General features: G+C 37.4%; 1 protein-coding gene across 12 annotated transcripts in view; it reads right to left on the bottom strand.

Moving 5' to 3' along the window:
- Nucleotides 1-15,782, bottom strand: part of RABGAP1L (RAB GTPase activating protein 1 like) — a 726,671-nt gene that overhangs the window by 80,614 nt on the left and 630,275 nt on the right. For 3 of the 12 annotated variants that reach the window (XM_042229122.1, XM_042229121.1, XM_042229127.1), the window contains exon 2: nucleotides 15,035-15,248. The exons of 8 other annotated variants lie outside the window; for them this stretch is intronic. In XM_042229122.1, coding sequence (XP_042085056.1) covers nucleotides 15,035-15,145 — 111 coding nt within the window. In that variant the 5' untranslated portion in view covers nucleotides 15,146-15,248. One more of the 12 variants, XM_060396626.1, reaches the window with a different exon arrangement.

Below are 15,782 nucleotides of genomic sequence, written 5' to 3'. Positions count from 1 at the left end.
ATTTCTCCCTGTGTTCCCGAAGAGCCTAGTCCCTCTGATTTGGACTAGATCGTCCTAAAAATTCCCTTAGGACTCAGGTCTTCCCCTCTCTTCATAAAATTTATAACCTTTTTTTATGATTATTTAACATCTATTTTGCCTATTAGACTGTAAATCCCGTGGAGGTAGGAACCCCATTTACCCTGCTCTCTTCTGTAAGCTTAGCACTAACTCCATTAACATTACTGGGCACAAAGTACATAGTTTATAAAAATTTAATTGTATTAATACTAAGACTTAGTGAAGTAAGTCGCTCAGTCATGTCCGACTCTTTGCGACCCCATGGACTGTAGCCCACCAGGCTCCTCCATCTATGGGATTCTCCAGACAAGAATACTGGAGTGGGTTGCCATTTCCTGCTCCAGGGAATCTTCCCGACCCAGGGATCGAACCCAGGTCTCCTGCACTGCAGGCAGACGCTTTCACCTCTGAGCCACCAGGGAAGCTAAGACTTAAGTTAGCTTTTAATAGCTAAAAATATCTATAAAATGCTATTAACATGCTATACTACATACAATTCTTCTGGATTTGAATCCCACATATTACTCTTTGCCCTACTATGCTTCATGGACACACTGTTTCAGCTAGACTTTTCTGGGTCCTGAGTCTGTCAACCAAAATGCTAGCTATCCACGCTGGGCCCTCCATACATTTGATACACATGCTACCAAAAAATAGATTGCCTTTGTATAATTAAGTATCCTTTATTTAAGACAATTTTTAGTATAAGCCATCTTTGTACCTGTCCAATTTTCTTCTAAAGTGACAGTTTCTGGACTATCAAAGTTTTTTTTTTCCATTACAACAATAAGTTCACAGATATGTTTGAATAAGTAGACTGAAAAGTGAGATTTTCAGTTCCACATTCAAACAATAACTTTCTCGTTAGCATATACCTTCTCCACAATTAGGGAAATTCAAAACAGACAGAACTATTAACTGCTTTACTTATTCATTGTAAGCATGCTTGCTACAGGAAGAACCTTTGTATGTATAGAACTCAGAGTCAAACATGGAGCTTTTAGAATTTAAGTAAGCATGTTTACCTTAATATCCACATACCCAAAAGACAATGAATAACAACAGGGCTGATCACTGTTAGAGCAGTCATTCACCTTCAAGAAATTAAAGAAACTCTAATTATAGATTTAATGTCTAACTTACCATCTTCCTTAGAAACTGTTTAGGTGTAGAAAAGTTCAGGATTCTGATAATCAAAGGGATATATAGTCTCAAGATTATACATTAACTTATTTAATAACTGTAAGTACAGCATTATACTTATAGTATAATAACTAATGAGTGAGAACAAAGCATGATGCCATGTATTTTGTTTTGTTTTGAATGCAAATAAAACATTTTATCCTTTTTTCTTAATGCCATGCATTTTGAATAATGATTAAGAACATTGTCCCAGAGCCAGGAAGGCTGTGTTCAAATTCTGACTTTGCTACTTTCCTGCAGTGTATCCTTGAGCTATCTTCTGAACCCCTGCTTCAGCTTGACTATCTGTAAAATAAGCCTAAAGTTTTGTTGTGAAGGTTAAATGACTTTAAAAAAAGAATAGTGAATTAATTGAATTAAATAAAGTTTAAAAATAATGTGATTCTTTCTACTGCATCATTTTATCACTATTAAGATGAAACACAGGATATATGTATACCTATGGCTGATTCATGTTGAGGTTTGGCAGAAAACAAAACTCTGTAAAGCAATTATCCTTCAGTTAAAAATAAATAATAAAAGAAGATGAAATATAATACTATAGAACTTGTGGACCCTGAGCCTTATGTTCCTTATTATGTCAATCTCCTTTCATCTTAATTTGTGAGTCTACTAATTTTCTATTCTTACTCTAAGTCTCCTAACATGAAATCAGTGCATAGTCAAGAAAGGAAATTAATTCTTTCCCCTTGTCGGGGTACCGAAGACAAGTACCTTACTGTCCTATGAAAAATTTTCTAAAGCTGGGGAAGACCAAGGATCTATGCAAGCAGCTGGGCTATAGAAGTGCTTAGAGAAAGGTGGATCAGTGCAACTCACCCAGTCAAATGTCACACTTATTCTGCACAGCTGCGCCCTGGCTCCTGCAGCCAGAAGCAAGCTGAATCCTATGGGTTTGGTCTAAATAGGTCACTGGTGAGTGTAATTTTTCAGTATGAATTCACAGTCACTTTATATCATGTTCAATATATATAAAAAAAACTTCTATATAGTTTGAAAGATTGAGTAGGCTGAATGCTTTCATTTCACTCAAGATGGAATTAGTACCTTCATTTTACATAGTTCTTATTTCTGTTTTTCCCTTGAAGATTGCTTAGGGGAGGCATGGTAATTTACTGTGGGATATCAATATCACTTCGAATTTGTATATACTTTAAATATTTTCAGTATTCTTAATTCTGGAATATTCACAGGACAGTTTCTCTTATTTCTAATTAACAGAAATGAATAGTTTTTGTTCAGTTATTCCAATTATTTATTTGTCCAATTTTGTAGAATATCTACCATGTTTTGACCTGGTAGGGTTTGAAAAAAAAGTCCTTGTGTCTTGGCAAGTGTCTGTTAACAAACGATCTCTTTTCTCCCCTGGGTCTAGTCTCAACCTTCCTGCATCAATTGCAGTGTGCTAAGTTCCATTTCCATCAATGATTATAAAGAGTACTCACTTCCTAAAGAAATAGGTAAAAGTCCTTTGTAGGAGAAAAAGGAACCCGTGAGTCCAGCCAACTCCGTCATGGCCATCTTGGTTAGAGACAAAATATATTCTGATGTACTCCAGTCTTCTCTCATATCCTCTCTGCACCCTTCCATCATTGGAAAGGCTGGTCCTTGTTGAAGACATTTCATTCATGAGCAAGAGTCTTGAGTGCTAAGCTATCCCTTGTTTTTCATATCTTCTTTGAAGAGTTCAAGTCAACGACAAATTAGAGTACACATTAACAGACGACATTAATCCTTTAAACGGAAGATACATTTCCTATCTCTTTAATAAGAAGAAAGCTCAAGAGCCTACATCCAAGAGAGAAAGCAATTTGCACCTTTTAGGCAGGAGCAATAAAAATGATCATTTCACATGAAGGAGTCAAATTAATGCAACTGTGACTGTTAGGTTAGAGGGCACTGCAGAGCTTTTGGGCTTCTAACCAAAAGTCACCTTTTAACAATTAAGAGATTTTGCTGGTTGCAGCATTTATCACATACTGTATGAGTATTCCCACTATCTTGGGATATGTTGAGTCCCAAAACACCAAAATTATTGTCACAATCTACCAGTTTGGAGTTCTCCAACAGATAGTTCAGTAAATGCACCTAGGACCTTCCTCCTCTTCCCCTCATAATTCTTAGGATCTAATCAAAGAGAGGAAAATTATTTGAAGGTACTTTAACGTACTTGTGAAACATGCACTGGTAGGACACATGCGTTTAAAGAGAACAATAGTGACTTGGAGATGATGTTCTCAAATCCTGTTTTCAAAGAACAGCCTGGAAAGGATCTGCCACAAACTGTTTCAATGGACCCTTCAAAAGGAAGATCTGGTTACTAAAACTACTAGGATTATTCCATAAGAGAACTCCTGAGAATGAAGAGTGCACTCCAGCTTTCTGAAACTTAGCAGACATTCTGCATGGCTGACAATTGCTGAGATCCTCATTAGAGAAGTACCTGCCAATGAAATGCCATGAAGAGGAAAAACAGCACATGTAATCAAGATCTACTTAAAGGTTTGTAGTAAGGTGTTGGAGGAGACTCTCGAGAGTCCCTTGGACTGCAAGGAGATCAAACCAGTCAATTATAAAAGAAATCAGTCCTGAATATTCATTGGAAGGACTGATGCTGCAGCTCCAATACTTGGATCACCAGATGTGTAGAGTCAACTCACTAGAAAAGACTGGGAAAGATTTGAAGGTAGGAGGAAAAGGGGACGACACAGGATGAGATGGTTGGATGGCATCACCTACTCAATGGACATAAGTTTGAACAAGCTCTGGGAGAGTGAAGGACAGGAAGCCTGGCATGCTGCAGTCCATGGGGTTGCAAAGAGTCAGAAACGACTGAGTGACTGGAAAACAACAAAGGTCCTTAAAGAAAACAAAAACGGTTCTTTGTCTCTAATAGGCATCTATGTATTTAAGATAAGGCCTTCATTTATATGCTTACATTAACAATTCTGTAAATTACCCCTTTTTCTTTTCTTCCTTTCTAGGAGAAATCACAATCTTTTAACAAGTTTTCTAACCTAATACATATATTGATTCTCTTTCATTGTTTTAAGGACCACAGGAGTTCTTTGCATAGAGAGAATTTCTGAGTGGTAAAAATATTAGTAATTTCTGCCTTTTATTTTTTGTTTATATATATTTTCCAAATTTTAATGTATAATCAACCTTATTTTACTCATTAACGATTAAAAAAAGACTAAGTTGCAAGATCTTTAGGGAATAGAGCTATTTGGTATGCTTCCCTTTAAATAAATGATACCAACAGCTACTCTTTCCTTAATATGTATGAATCAACTTTAGTACATCATTTTCCTACTCAAAACTTTCATCTATAGAACTAAAATATTGATCCCTTAGCATTACACACAAAACCTCCTCCATGACCAAAACACCTATTTTCTTACCACTTCCTGGCCTTCCTCTCATATTCTAACTAGATCAAACAGGGTAAAATTCCCAGACATGCTATTTCTCCTGGGTGCTTCTCAAAGTGCTCTTCTCTTCATCTCTAACATCTTTCTTCTCCATATAACCACCTGAAAATTTTCCATTTTTTCTTTAGAATGTTAATCAAAAGTTTTTACCTTTAAAGGGGCACAGATATACACTGCTGGTGGGTGAAACGGTACATCTTTGAAGGACAGCAATTTGGCTTATATATCAAAATTACAAAATGCACATATCCTTCAACCCAGCAATTCCACCCCCAGGAGCTGGATATATGGATATTCTAACACTTTTGTGAAATGACATACAAAACGTTATTTACCGCACCATTTTGTAGCAGCGAAATACTGGGAACAACTCTAAATACACATACATTGGGAGCTGGTTAAACATATTACAAAATTCCATACAGTGAAATACTATGCATCTATCAACTGCATAAGGAACCCTTGCTGTACTGACACAGAAGAATTTCTAACACGTATGGAAAAGCAAAGTATAGAACATGAATGGGATGCCAAAATTTCTGTAAAAAGAGAGGGGAGGAACACACACCAATTTGCTTGTATCTGCATAACATATTTCTGAAAAGAAGAACACCACTGGGACAACAGGAACAATTTCACTGGATGCTATTTTATATGCATTGAAATTTTAAACCATGTGATTATACTACTTATTCAAAAGGTAAAGTTTCAAAAGGTAAAGGTAAAGTTTAGAAATCAAAGTGCTAAAAAGTGCTCACATCTTTTGACAGTATCTCTATTTCCCACACTGTCTTTTCCATCAACTCCTTTATTCATTCATTACAACATTGGACTGCAGATATTCTGTGCCAAGTGAAGAGAAATAAAAACAACCTGCAAGGTACAACTCAGGGAAGCAGATAGAATATTCATTTCAGTGGGGCCCCGGGCACACGATGTGACAGGCACACCAAGGAAAGGCTCTCTTCCAGATTAGACTGCTATCTCTTTGAAGATACCTTAAAGGTTAACAGAGTGCACTGCCTGTAGGAGGTATGCATGTTCAATGAACCACCGAATAAGCTAAAGAAATAAGCAATGCATTATTTTTTTAGACAGTTAAAAACTAATACTTAAGTATTCAACTAGTGTGTGTGTGTGAAAGTCGCTCAATCGTGTCTGACTCTTTGTGACCCATGGACTGTATGTAGCCTGCCAGATTTCTCTGTCCATGGAATTCTCCAGGCAAGAATACTGGAGTGGGTTGCTGTTCCCTTCTCCAGGGGATCTTCCCAACCCAGGGATAGAACCCAGGTCTCCCGCATTGCAGGTGGATTCTTTACCATCTGAGCCACCAGGGAAGCCCATTCAGCTAGACTCTAAGCTAATTAATTCTACAGTAAATTTTATAAAAATTTAGTATGAAGGTCTAAGGATAAAAAGATTTTGAAATAACCTTCCCTATCTTATGTGTACAGATATTTATGAAGGTATCCAATCATCTTGAGAGTCCCTTGGACTGCAAGGAGATCAAACCAGTCAATCATAAAAGAAATCAGTCCTAAATATTCATTGGAAGGGCTCATGCTGAAGCTGAAGCTCCAATACTTTGGCCACCTGATGCAAAGAACTAATTCACTGGAAAAGACCCTGATGCTGGGAAAGATTGAAGGCAGGAGGAAAAGGGGATGACAGAGGATGAGATAGTTGGATGGCATCACTGACTTGACGGACATGAGTTTGAGCAAGCTTCAGGAGTTGGTGATGGACAGGGAAGCCTGGCGTCCTGCAGTCCACAGGGTTACAAAGAGTTGGACGTGACTGAGCGACTGAACTGAATCATTACAAACATTATCCACTGCAGACCATGATTACAGTGCTTCTTTTTTCCCCCAATACTATTGATTAAATATGTACAGAGAGCATATAAAGCACCAGGCACAATGCTGAGCTAGAGATATAGTGGTAAACAAAAACAGACATAGCCCTGTTTTCATGGAGGTTATGGGTTAGTAAGAGACTAGTCAAACAATCACATAAGTCTCACAAGTATTTTTAAGAGCAGGCTCATTGGAAAAGACTCATAAGCTCGGAAAGATTGAGGGCAGGAGGAGAAGGGGACGACAGAGGATGAGATGGTTGGATGGCATCATCAACTCAATGGACGTGAATTTGAGCAAACTCTGGGAGATAGTGAAGGACAGAAAGGCCTGGCATGCTGCAGTCCATGGGGTCACAAAGAGTTGAACATGACTGAGCAACTGAACAACAAAGGAGGAGAAGAGAGAAACTGCCAGGCATAGTCAAATTACTCCAAGGCAGTCATAAGGAAAGGAAAAGTTACCTAAAGCCTTTATGTCTCAGAAAACGTAAGTTAAATGTTATGTTAGTGGGGACTTCCATGGCAGTGCAGTGGTTAAGATGCCGCATTTCCACTGTAGGGGACATGGACTCGATCCCTTGTCAGGGAACTAAGATGGCACATGCAGCACAGGGGGGCCTAAAAATCAATTTTTAAAAAAATGTTATGTCAGGAAATTGTGGACAGAATACAATGTCCTTGGCCTTAGATGGAAAAATATCTATATTTTCCTGAACCTCTGATACTAACCTCTGAAATTAAAATTATGAATGTAGGCAATAATCTACTGTAGTATTTGTTAACATATCAAGCTCTGTACCATTTTGGGGCTTTCTCTCAGAGGTTTCCTCTGCCTAAGCCACTCTTTTTTTTCCCTTATTTTCCCTTGGATGGCACTCAGATATCAAATGACACCAGTGAGGCACTCACTGATTACTCAACATAAAGCCTCCAACTAAACAATTTAATTACATCATTCCATTTCAAGTCTCTGCATAATACTTATCACTGGCTGACAAGTGTTATTATTAGCTAATATTCGTGTCTTACCTCTCCAAATAATATAAGATTTGCAATTGATACAGGTCTTTCTACGTCACACCTAGATTCCCAGGGCCAAAAATACAGTACAGCACACAGGAGTAGATCAATGAATATTTTTAATTAAATATTAAACAATGCAAATATGGGTGCTAAAACAAAAAAAAAACTAGAATATTATTTTTCAGTCATTGTAGACAAGCTATGATTTTACAAAAGAAAAACTTTAGGTATTATATGTTGCATGTCAGTTGCTTCTCTAACACTTCCAAAAAAGACATTTTGGGTTAACTCACAAATCAACCCCACTCCCAGAATCAACTATAGAAGATAACTTCTCAACATCTGAAACAGGATTAAATGCAGAAGAGCTCTAATGACTGTCATCACAGCTGGTTCAATCATTTCATATTTAATAGCAAAACAACCTAAGTGCGCTTTAGAAAAAGTGAATTTATAAAGTCCTGGTAAATGTTAATCTCTTATTTCAAGACTGTGTAAAGGAAGAATCAGTTTGGAATTATATTAATCTATACACATACTTCCCTGGTGGCTCAGAGGTTAAAGCATCTGCCTGCAATGCGAGAGAGACCTGGGTTCGATCCCTGGGTTGGGAAGATCCCCTGGAGAAGGAAATGGCAACCCACTCCAGTACTCTTGCCTGGAAAATCCCACGGACAGAGGAGCCTGGTGGGCTACAGTCCACGGGGTAGCAAAGAGTCGGGCACGACTGAGTGACTTCACTTTCACATACACATGTACCTCTTATTATATGCTGGGTATTCTTAAATGCTTTAATGTATTAACTGATTTAATCCTATAAGGTACTTCTAACATACTTCCAATTCACAGATGAGAGAAAGGAAACTCAGAGAAGTCAAGTAACCTGCCCCAAGTAAATGAGCTAACTGGTGATGAAGTGGGATTTGACTCAGACACTCTGGCTCCTGGGCTCAACTCTAGACTATGTTACCTCCCCTGTCACTCAGATTCTCTCTGAAGAATCTAGAGTTGTGATTCATGGGTAACAACTTAACTCTGCAAATGACAGAACTATAAATCTGAATGCTGTACAGTGACTATATTCTGCTGTGGGAATGAAAAAGCGGAGAACTTGGGGAAAGAGAGAAAGTAGATGCAAAGAGACAAGCTAATTAGATGGCAAGAGATAATGGAAAATGTTTGCCACTACTGGCTATGCTGAACTCCTGCTCTTGTGTTTAAAGGAACATCCCCTGGTGCCCACATGATAAATTCTGCTTCTTGTTTAAGATAGCTCGAGATTTTATTATTTGCAACTGTAAGAATCTCAGCTTATATCAAAACTGATAAACCAAATGAGGGAGGAAATGGCTTCCTTGCTAAACTGAAGCTGATGAAGTACGACCAAAATATGTTCACTGAAATAACAATCAGAATGTAAAGTCTTCAGATAATAACATTAAAAAACATGGATGAGACAATAGTTTTATTCTAATCAATATTTTTGTATACAGAATAAAGACTGAGAAACAACTACTGATTCTATTGTTTTCTCCATCTCTGGCACAAGGAATTGCTGTGAGTTTTTTTCTTTTTAATTTGGCATGTGAGATGAAAGTTATGTGCCAACCTGGTAAGGAGGAAGTCATTTCAGAAAGCTCTCCCTCATCTCCCAGTTATACAACAGAGAAACTGTAGCTCCCTGAAGACCTCCCTTCTTTCCCTGGCGCAGTGCTGCTATGTCAGTATCTGTCTGTTAAGAACATTCGACCCAGTGCTAATCGAGTATAACAATGTGTTAGTCTGGGTAAAAAGCTTTTGTTAATGGACAAACCACCAAACAACCAAGTCTTTTACAGTGATGCTGTGATTTAGAATTTCTAGATGCGGAACACGATAAAGCCAAAATGGGCCATCTTTTCTCCATTACATGTCTTGATAGCCAACTTTCCTATTCAAGCTGACATAGTAACAATCTTTCCAATTTTAATTTTATAAGGTAGAAAGTTTACATGACAGTAATTTGCAATTTACCTCAATCATTTACTCTTCTTGTATAGATCAGCTGCTGCTATCTGATAAGTAATTCCACGGTACCTATCCACTACAAGAACTGAGCATTGTGCCTGGGCGAATTTCTTTATTTACACTGTTGCTGCCGAAATGTCAAGAAGTCCAGACTCTTGTCAATTCTTTTTACCTGCTGTAATGACCTTTAAATTTTTTTTCCATAGGCAATGTGGCGCCTGTCAATCCGTTACTGCCCATTCCTGCAATAATCAATACATCTATTCAACAGATGGTCTCACCCATATAAATTCCTCCAATTAATGCCACATTGCCTTCTCACCATCCTGAGGCTCAAACCTAAGCTCTTCTACAGCAGGGGTCCTCAGCCTCTGGGATCTAAAGCTTGATGATCTGAGGTGGAGCTGATGTAATAATAATAAAAATGAAGTGCATAATAGATGTAATATACTTGAACCACCCCCAAACCTTCCCCTAAACCCTGTCTGATAAAACCGGTCCCTGGTGCCAAAAAGGTTGGGGACCACTGCTCTATACCATCTTCATGCCAACAGACTTCAAGTTTTCTGTAAGACTGATATCCTGTTAGTGACCTCCTACCAAACAAAGCAATTCACTAGGGCAACCCAACTAGTACATTTGTCTACCCCTTGCCTTCTTCCATGGGCTTCCCCGGTGGCTCAGTGGTGAAGAACTGCCTGCCAATGTGGGAGATGTGGGTTCGATTCCTGGGTCAGGAAGATCCCCTGGAGAAGGAAATGGTAACCCAGTCCAGTATTCTTGCCTGGGAAAACTCACGGACAGAGGAGCCTGGCAGGCTGCAGTCCATGGGGTCGCAAAGAGTCGGACACAACTTATCAACTAAACAACAATGCTTTCTTCCACATCCCTATGATGCCTTATCTTCTCACCATACTCATCCTTTAGGCTTTCTTCAGGCAGTTACAAGGGGAGACGATTAGAGCTTTCACTGCTAAGTGCTTTCATTTAATCCTTGAAATAACAAGTAATGTAGTGCTACTATATCCCTCATTCAGATGCTTACAGAAACTAAGTAATTTGCCAGTAAGCAGCAGATGTAAAACTTGAACTGGGAACCTTATAACCTTAAAGCCTCTGAAACAGTTAATCCCTCGGCCTTTCGCCCTGCTCAGAAAGGCCCTACTACTTTCCACTTGCTGACAAACACCTTATCAGCCTTCAAAGCTTCAGTTAATTGCTTCCATCCTCTTTGGAATTCTGCCTCCACACTGAATAACTATTCTCCACTTCATTCTACCCTATAACAGTAAATATCATCCCCATAAATATTGATTTTGCTTGTCTCTTTTACTTTATTATGAGATCTTTGGATAAAGGATATTCTATTCATACCCAGCATATTGCAGTAATCCCAAAATGTTTATAATATTACATACTGGCTAAAGTAACGTTCCCTTCTTATAGATTAAAAAGTTGAAATAATTCAGCAGAACATAAGTTAACATTTAACCTGAAATATTCAAGCTTGACAGAGTATGCATTGGTTATTAGGCTTATTCATGTTTAAACATTAAATCATACATTCTGAATTTAAATACATATTCAAAGCTTCCTTCTAGAATGCATAACAAATGTAACAGGTATGATCTTTTTCCTTTATTTACACTGGTCAGGTATAAAAATAATTAGAAACGGTGGACGTGGAGAGAGAAATGCTGGTGATTCCACTAGGAGACAGAAGGCCCTGACTGAGGAAAACTTTAGAGTCTCTCTCCTTCGGTTGTAATTATTCCTTGTGTGAGCACCTTGCAATAAGAGGAAGATGAGGAAATGGGTACAATTCTGTCTCAAAATGAAAGAGTTAATTTCAGCCAATAAACAACAAGAGGAAAAGTAAGCTGTTGAAATTACGGAAAGGCAAGAATACTGTGTCCAATGAGGCAGCTTTCTCAATGCTTCTGAGTCATTTTGATTAGACTGAATTTTCACCTTACATACCAACTTATTTATGCTGTAATTTATAAGTTCTAGGCTTTTGTTTAGCTTATCTTAGCAAATACAGTATTGATCTGCATAACCTTATGTTGTGTGTGTATGAATGATCTGGATGATAAGAGAGATTATGCTTGACTTCCTTATCCTTTTTTCTTAGCTGTTTTATCAAAAGGGCCTATAAAAAGGGATCTGTCATTTTCTTCATTATCATTCATTTTTAAAGGATCAATAGGATGCAGTCATATTTTTCAGAATGTGAATCAAGACAATTCTGAAACCAATGGTTGTGCATAACTAGCTTTAAAACAAATATAAACTGAGTAGAAAAAAAACTGAATACATCACATGTAGCAACAGTAAGTATGGTTTAGTCAAATTTTCTTTCAGTCTTGTGTGTACAATGTTGTGAGATGTATTTTTCACTATGTGTCTTCATCAAAGGTGTCAGAAAGCCACAGAGCTACTTATGAACAAGAAAAGATTGTGTTCACGCCAAAAACACTGTACCTAATGGCATTACTACCATTTAATAAATCAAGATAACTCTCATTATGAAACAAAGTCCAATTACAGAAAGATATTAATTAATCCTATACTAAAGTTTCTAAATACCCTTATAATAGTCAACCTAAACCCAGGGGATTTTATATGTTAGCAAGACAGTAATTTGCTTTACAGTACAGTAATAAATCACATTGAGAAGCAGTTTATTTTACACTGCAGAAAATCTGAGTATTTATCTCTTTCATACAACTTTTTAAAGAGTTCATCTTGGACAAAGCAGAAAACTCAATATAGAATCAAGCAAATGATAAATATTTTGTCTTACCACAATTTTAGTATAACTTTCCCAGACAAACTAAAACCAAACTATTACCTCCAAAAGATGATACCAGTGAATAAACTCTTTCAAATTTCAAACCAATAAAGAGAACTAAGAATCTCTAGAACTTTCTGTAATTAATTCAACATCCGGACATTTATACTATTTAAAAGTTTGGTGTATAGAGCTATATTTTGTGTCTTTATCATGCCTCTGAGATTTTCCATGGGCTAAATCCCCTTTGGGGGAGCTGGAATTGCATCAAGGCATAATATATATCAATATGCAGAAAATGGAAGAGTGTTTCCTGGTAAGCACATCAATATTCATTCATTCATCTTCTCTCTTCCTGTCTCTCTGTACCTGTGTAAGCACACACCCCAAATGTCTTGAATTTATTGAGCATATGAGGCTCCGAATGACCTGATCACTGCCTACCTCTTCCGCATCTTCTGTCCTCTACACTGGGTTACTTTACATCTCTGTTTTTGTTCTTCTCCCCTTTAGCCTAGAAAATTCCTACACAGTTTTGAAGACTCAGGTCAGATCCTTTAAAAGGACCTTGATAGGACCATTAGAAAAAAGTGAAACAGAATTCTGAATTTTTTGGATAAGTGTTCATGATGGATTATTTTAAATTAATGGCTAAAATGAAGCTTAAAGATTATTCACAACTGTGAATTAACCTATCCTGACTTGGTATATATACATATTTATGGTTAACTAAGGATTGGCAATAATCTCCATATAATATATATATAATTATAAAAATAGAAATTATATTAAACAGGAAAAGAATGTACTAGGCTGGATATTTCTGTACTAATGAACACTTTAAAAAGTATATTATGGTTTTGTATTTGTTTTGTTTTTGGTCTAGCTGATTCTTTTAAACTGTAGCTATAAAACATTTACAAAAGGAGAAAAGTATAATGAATTTCTATGTACTACTCTTCTGTTTCAATAATTAGCAACACCTATTTAGTTTTACCCACATCACCAACCTCTCTACTGGACCATTTTGAATCTTTGCAGACATTAACTATCCTTACCTATCTTGTTTATCATCATTAACTATCTCCATACATCCCTCTAAATCATTTTAAACACAATCAAAATATTACTGCACACACAAAAATTGAGTATTCCTCAATATTACTATCTAATTCAGTTCAGTTCAGTCGCTCAGTCGTGTCCGACTCTTTGCAACTCCATGAATTGCAGCACGCCAGGCCTCCCTATCCATCACCAACTCCCGGAGTTCACTCAAATTCATGTCCTTCGAGTCGGTGATGCCATCCAGCCATCTCATCCTCTTTTCCTCCTGCCCCCAATCCCTCCCAGCATCAGAGTCTTTTCCAATGAGTCAACTCTTCGCATGAGGTGGCCAAAGTATTGGAGTTGCAGCTTTGGCATCATTCCTTCCAAAGAACACCCAGGGCTGATCACCTTCAGAATCTAATTAGTGGTCAAATTTTCCCTGATTACCTTACAGATGTTTTTATGGTGTCATCAGTACACTGAAACAAGGTCAGTATACTGCATCAAGCTGATATTCCCCTTAAGTCTTTGAAAATTAACCTATGAGTTCCCCCTCCACCTTTTTTTAATTCTTATTACAATATATTCTTTGAAGAAATTGCCAGATTGTGTTAAGGTTCCTATGTCTTAGAATAGAGAATTATAGTTTCATACTAGAAAGATGGTGGTTCAATGATAAAAGAATCTACCTGCAAATCAGGAGACACAGGAGACCTGGGTTCAATCCCTGGGTTGGGAGACCCCCTGGAGGAGGAAGTGGCAACCCACTCCAGTATTTCTGCCTGGGAAATCCTATGGACAGAGGAGCCTGGCGGGCTATAGTCCATGGGGTCACAAGAGTCAGACACAACTTAGTGACTGAACAAAAACAACTAGTAAGATAATTGTTATTATACTTGCTCATTCTGTTGCTTATGATGGGTGCGAATAGAAGAGGTCACTATGACAACGGTCAGGAAAGTCTGTTTAAAAGATATGGATCAATGACCGATATAAGGATGACATCCACAGAGAAGACACAACAAACACTTGCAAGGACTTTGTTCTTCTATTATGCCAGGACATGCAAACTAAGACTCTTGGAGAATGGTTTAAAAAAATTATAAATTTAAATCCCAATTAAAATTATACTTATAATAGTTCCTAGTAATAATGTAAAGACTCTGAAAGTTATTCGATTTTTAGACATTCTTAATGTCTCTGTTATGGCCCATTGGTAAAAATGCTCCACTTCAGAAATACTGAATTATATATGTGTAAATGTAGGTAGCCCTCACCTAATAACCATATATGTACATACAAGGCAAACACACGGGAGAATATTATGTTTGGGAATACAAAACTTCTTTCAACCTCATTACATAAGAAAGCATTAACCTAAGTTTTACTCCTGGGACATTTTAAATATACTACAAAGGTATAATAGTGTTTAGTTTTATAAATAAAACCGTGAAAACCTATAGACCTTGTTGCAGCTGTAACAATGCCAACAGCAATGCTTCTATTTTAATTCCCAGGAAGTTATGCCTCAACTACTACACGAGTACAACTATCATATTAGAAAAGAAATAACAGCCCCAGAAGAATGTGCAAGGCCCCACCTACCATAGACCTGGGCTTGCTGATGGCCACCAGACTAGTGAGGAAGTCTTCGTCGTGCAGCTGGCTGAAAACATGGGCGTCATAGGCTACCATAATGGAGATTTCTTCCATCATCTTGCCAGCTGGTCTTTCCACAGCAGCAGCTGCTATCCCAGCTCCAGACCAGACTATCCAGGGGAAAATCCTATTGCAGCTTGGTGCCAATGCACACACCCACCTGAGTTTGAGGGGGTGGAGTGTCAAAAATCCAGAGGAGGGGAAAAAAAAAAAAAAGCAGGTGCTATCATAGGCTTGTCTAGCAATTCACCTCCACTAGAAAACTGAGGGAGGTCTCTTATCTACGGAGGAAGTATATACTATAAACACCTTCTGCATTCTTAACAGAGTAGCTGGAAAATTTAGTTTTGGGAAATCTTCTTAAAACTTCAAAAAAGTCTCCTAAATGGAAATATTCTAGAGCAAAAATGGAAGAAAAAATAAAAAGGAAACCAAAAACCACAAAAATTGATGTTATGTTCTTGATAATCAGAATTTTTTTAAGTTTATCTTCTTACTTCAGTATTACTTATATCAAGATGTGTCTTCTTGGAGAAGATGTAGATTTTCTTACTGCTTATTTTTTTCATGTTCACAGAAAATAAATAGATGGCAACATTTAATTTTTCAGAATTTATCAAATTCTTGGTGTAATTAATTATCTCAAGAAGTGTGAAAGAAAAAAAAAAAGGTTCCTTTTCCCCTCTGAGTATTT

This window comes from Ovis aries, chromosome 12 (genome assembly GCF_016772045.2).
Source record: "Ovis aries strain OAR_USU_Benz2616 breed Rambouillet chromosome 12, ARS-UI_Ramb_v3.0, whole genome shotgun sequence".
Classification (NCBI taxonomy): domain Eukaryota; kingdom Metazoa; phylum Chordata; class Mammalia; order Artiodactyla; family Bovidae; genus Ovis; species Ovis aries.
The sequence above is the reverse complement of the archived record's forward strand: the minus strand, read 5'-3'. Positions and strand labels throughout refer to the sequence as shown.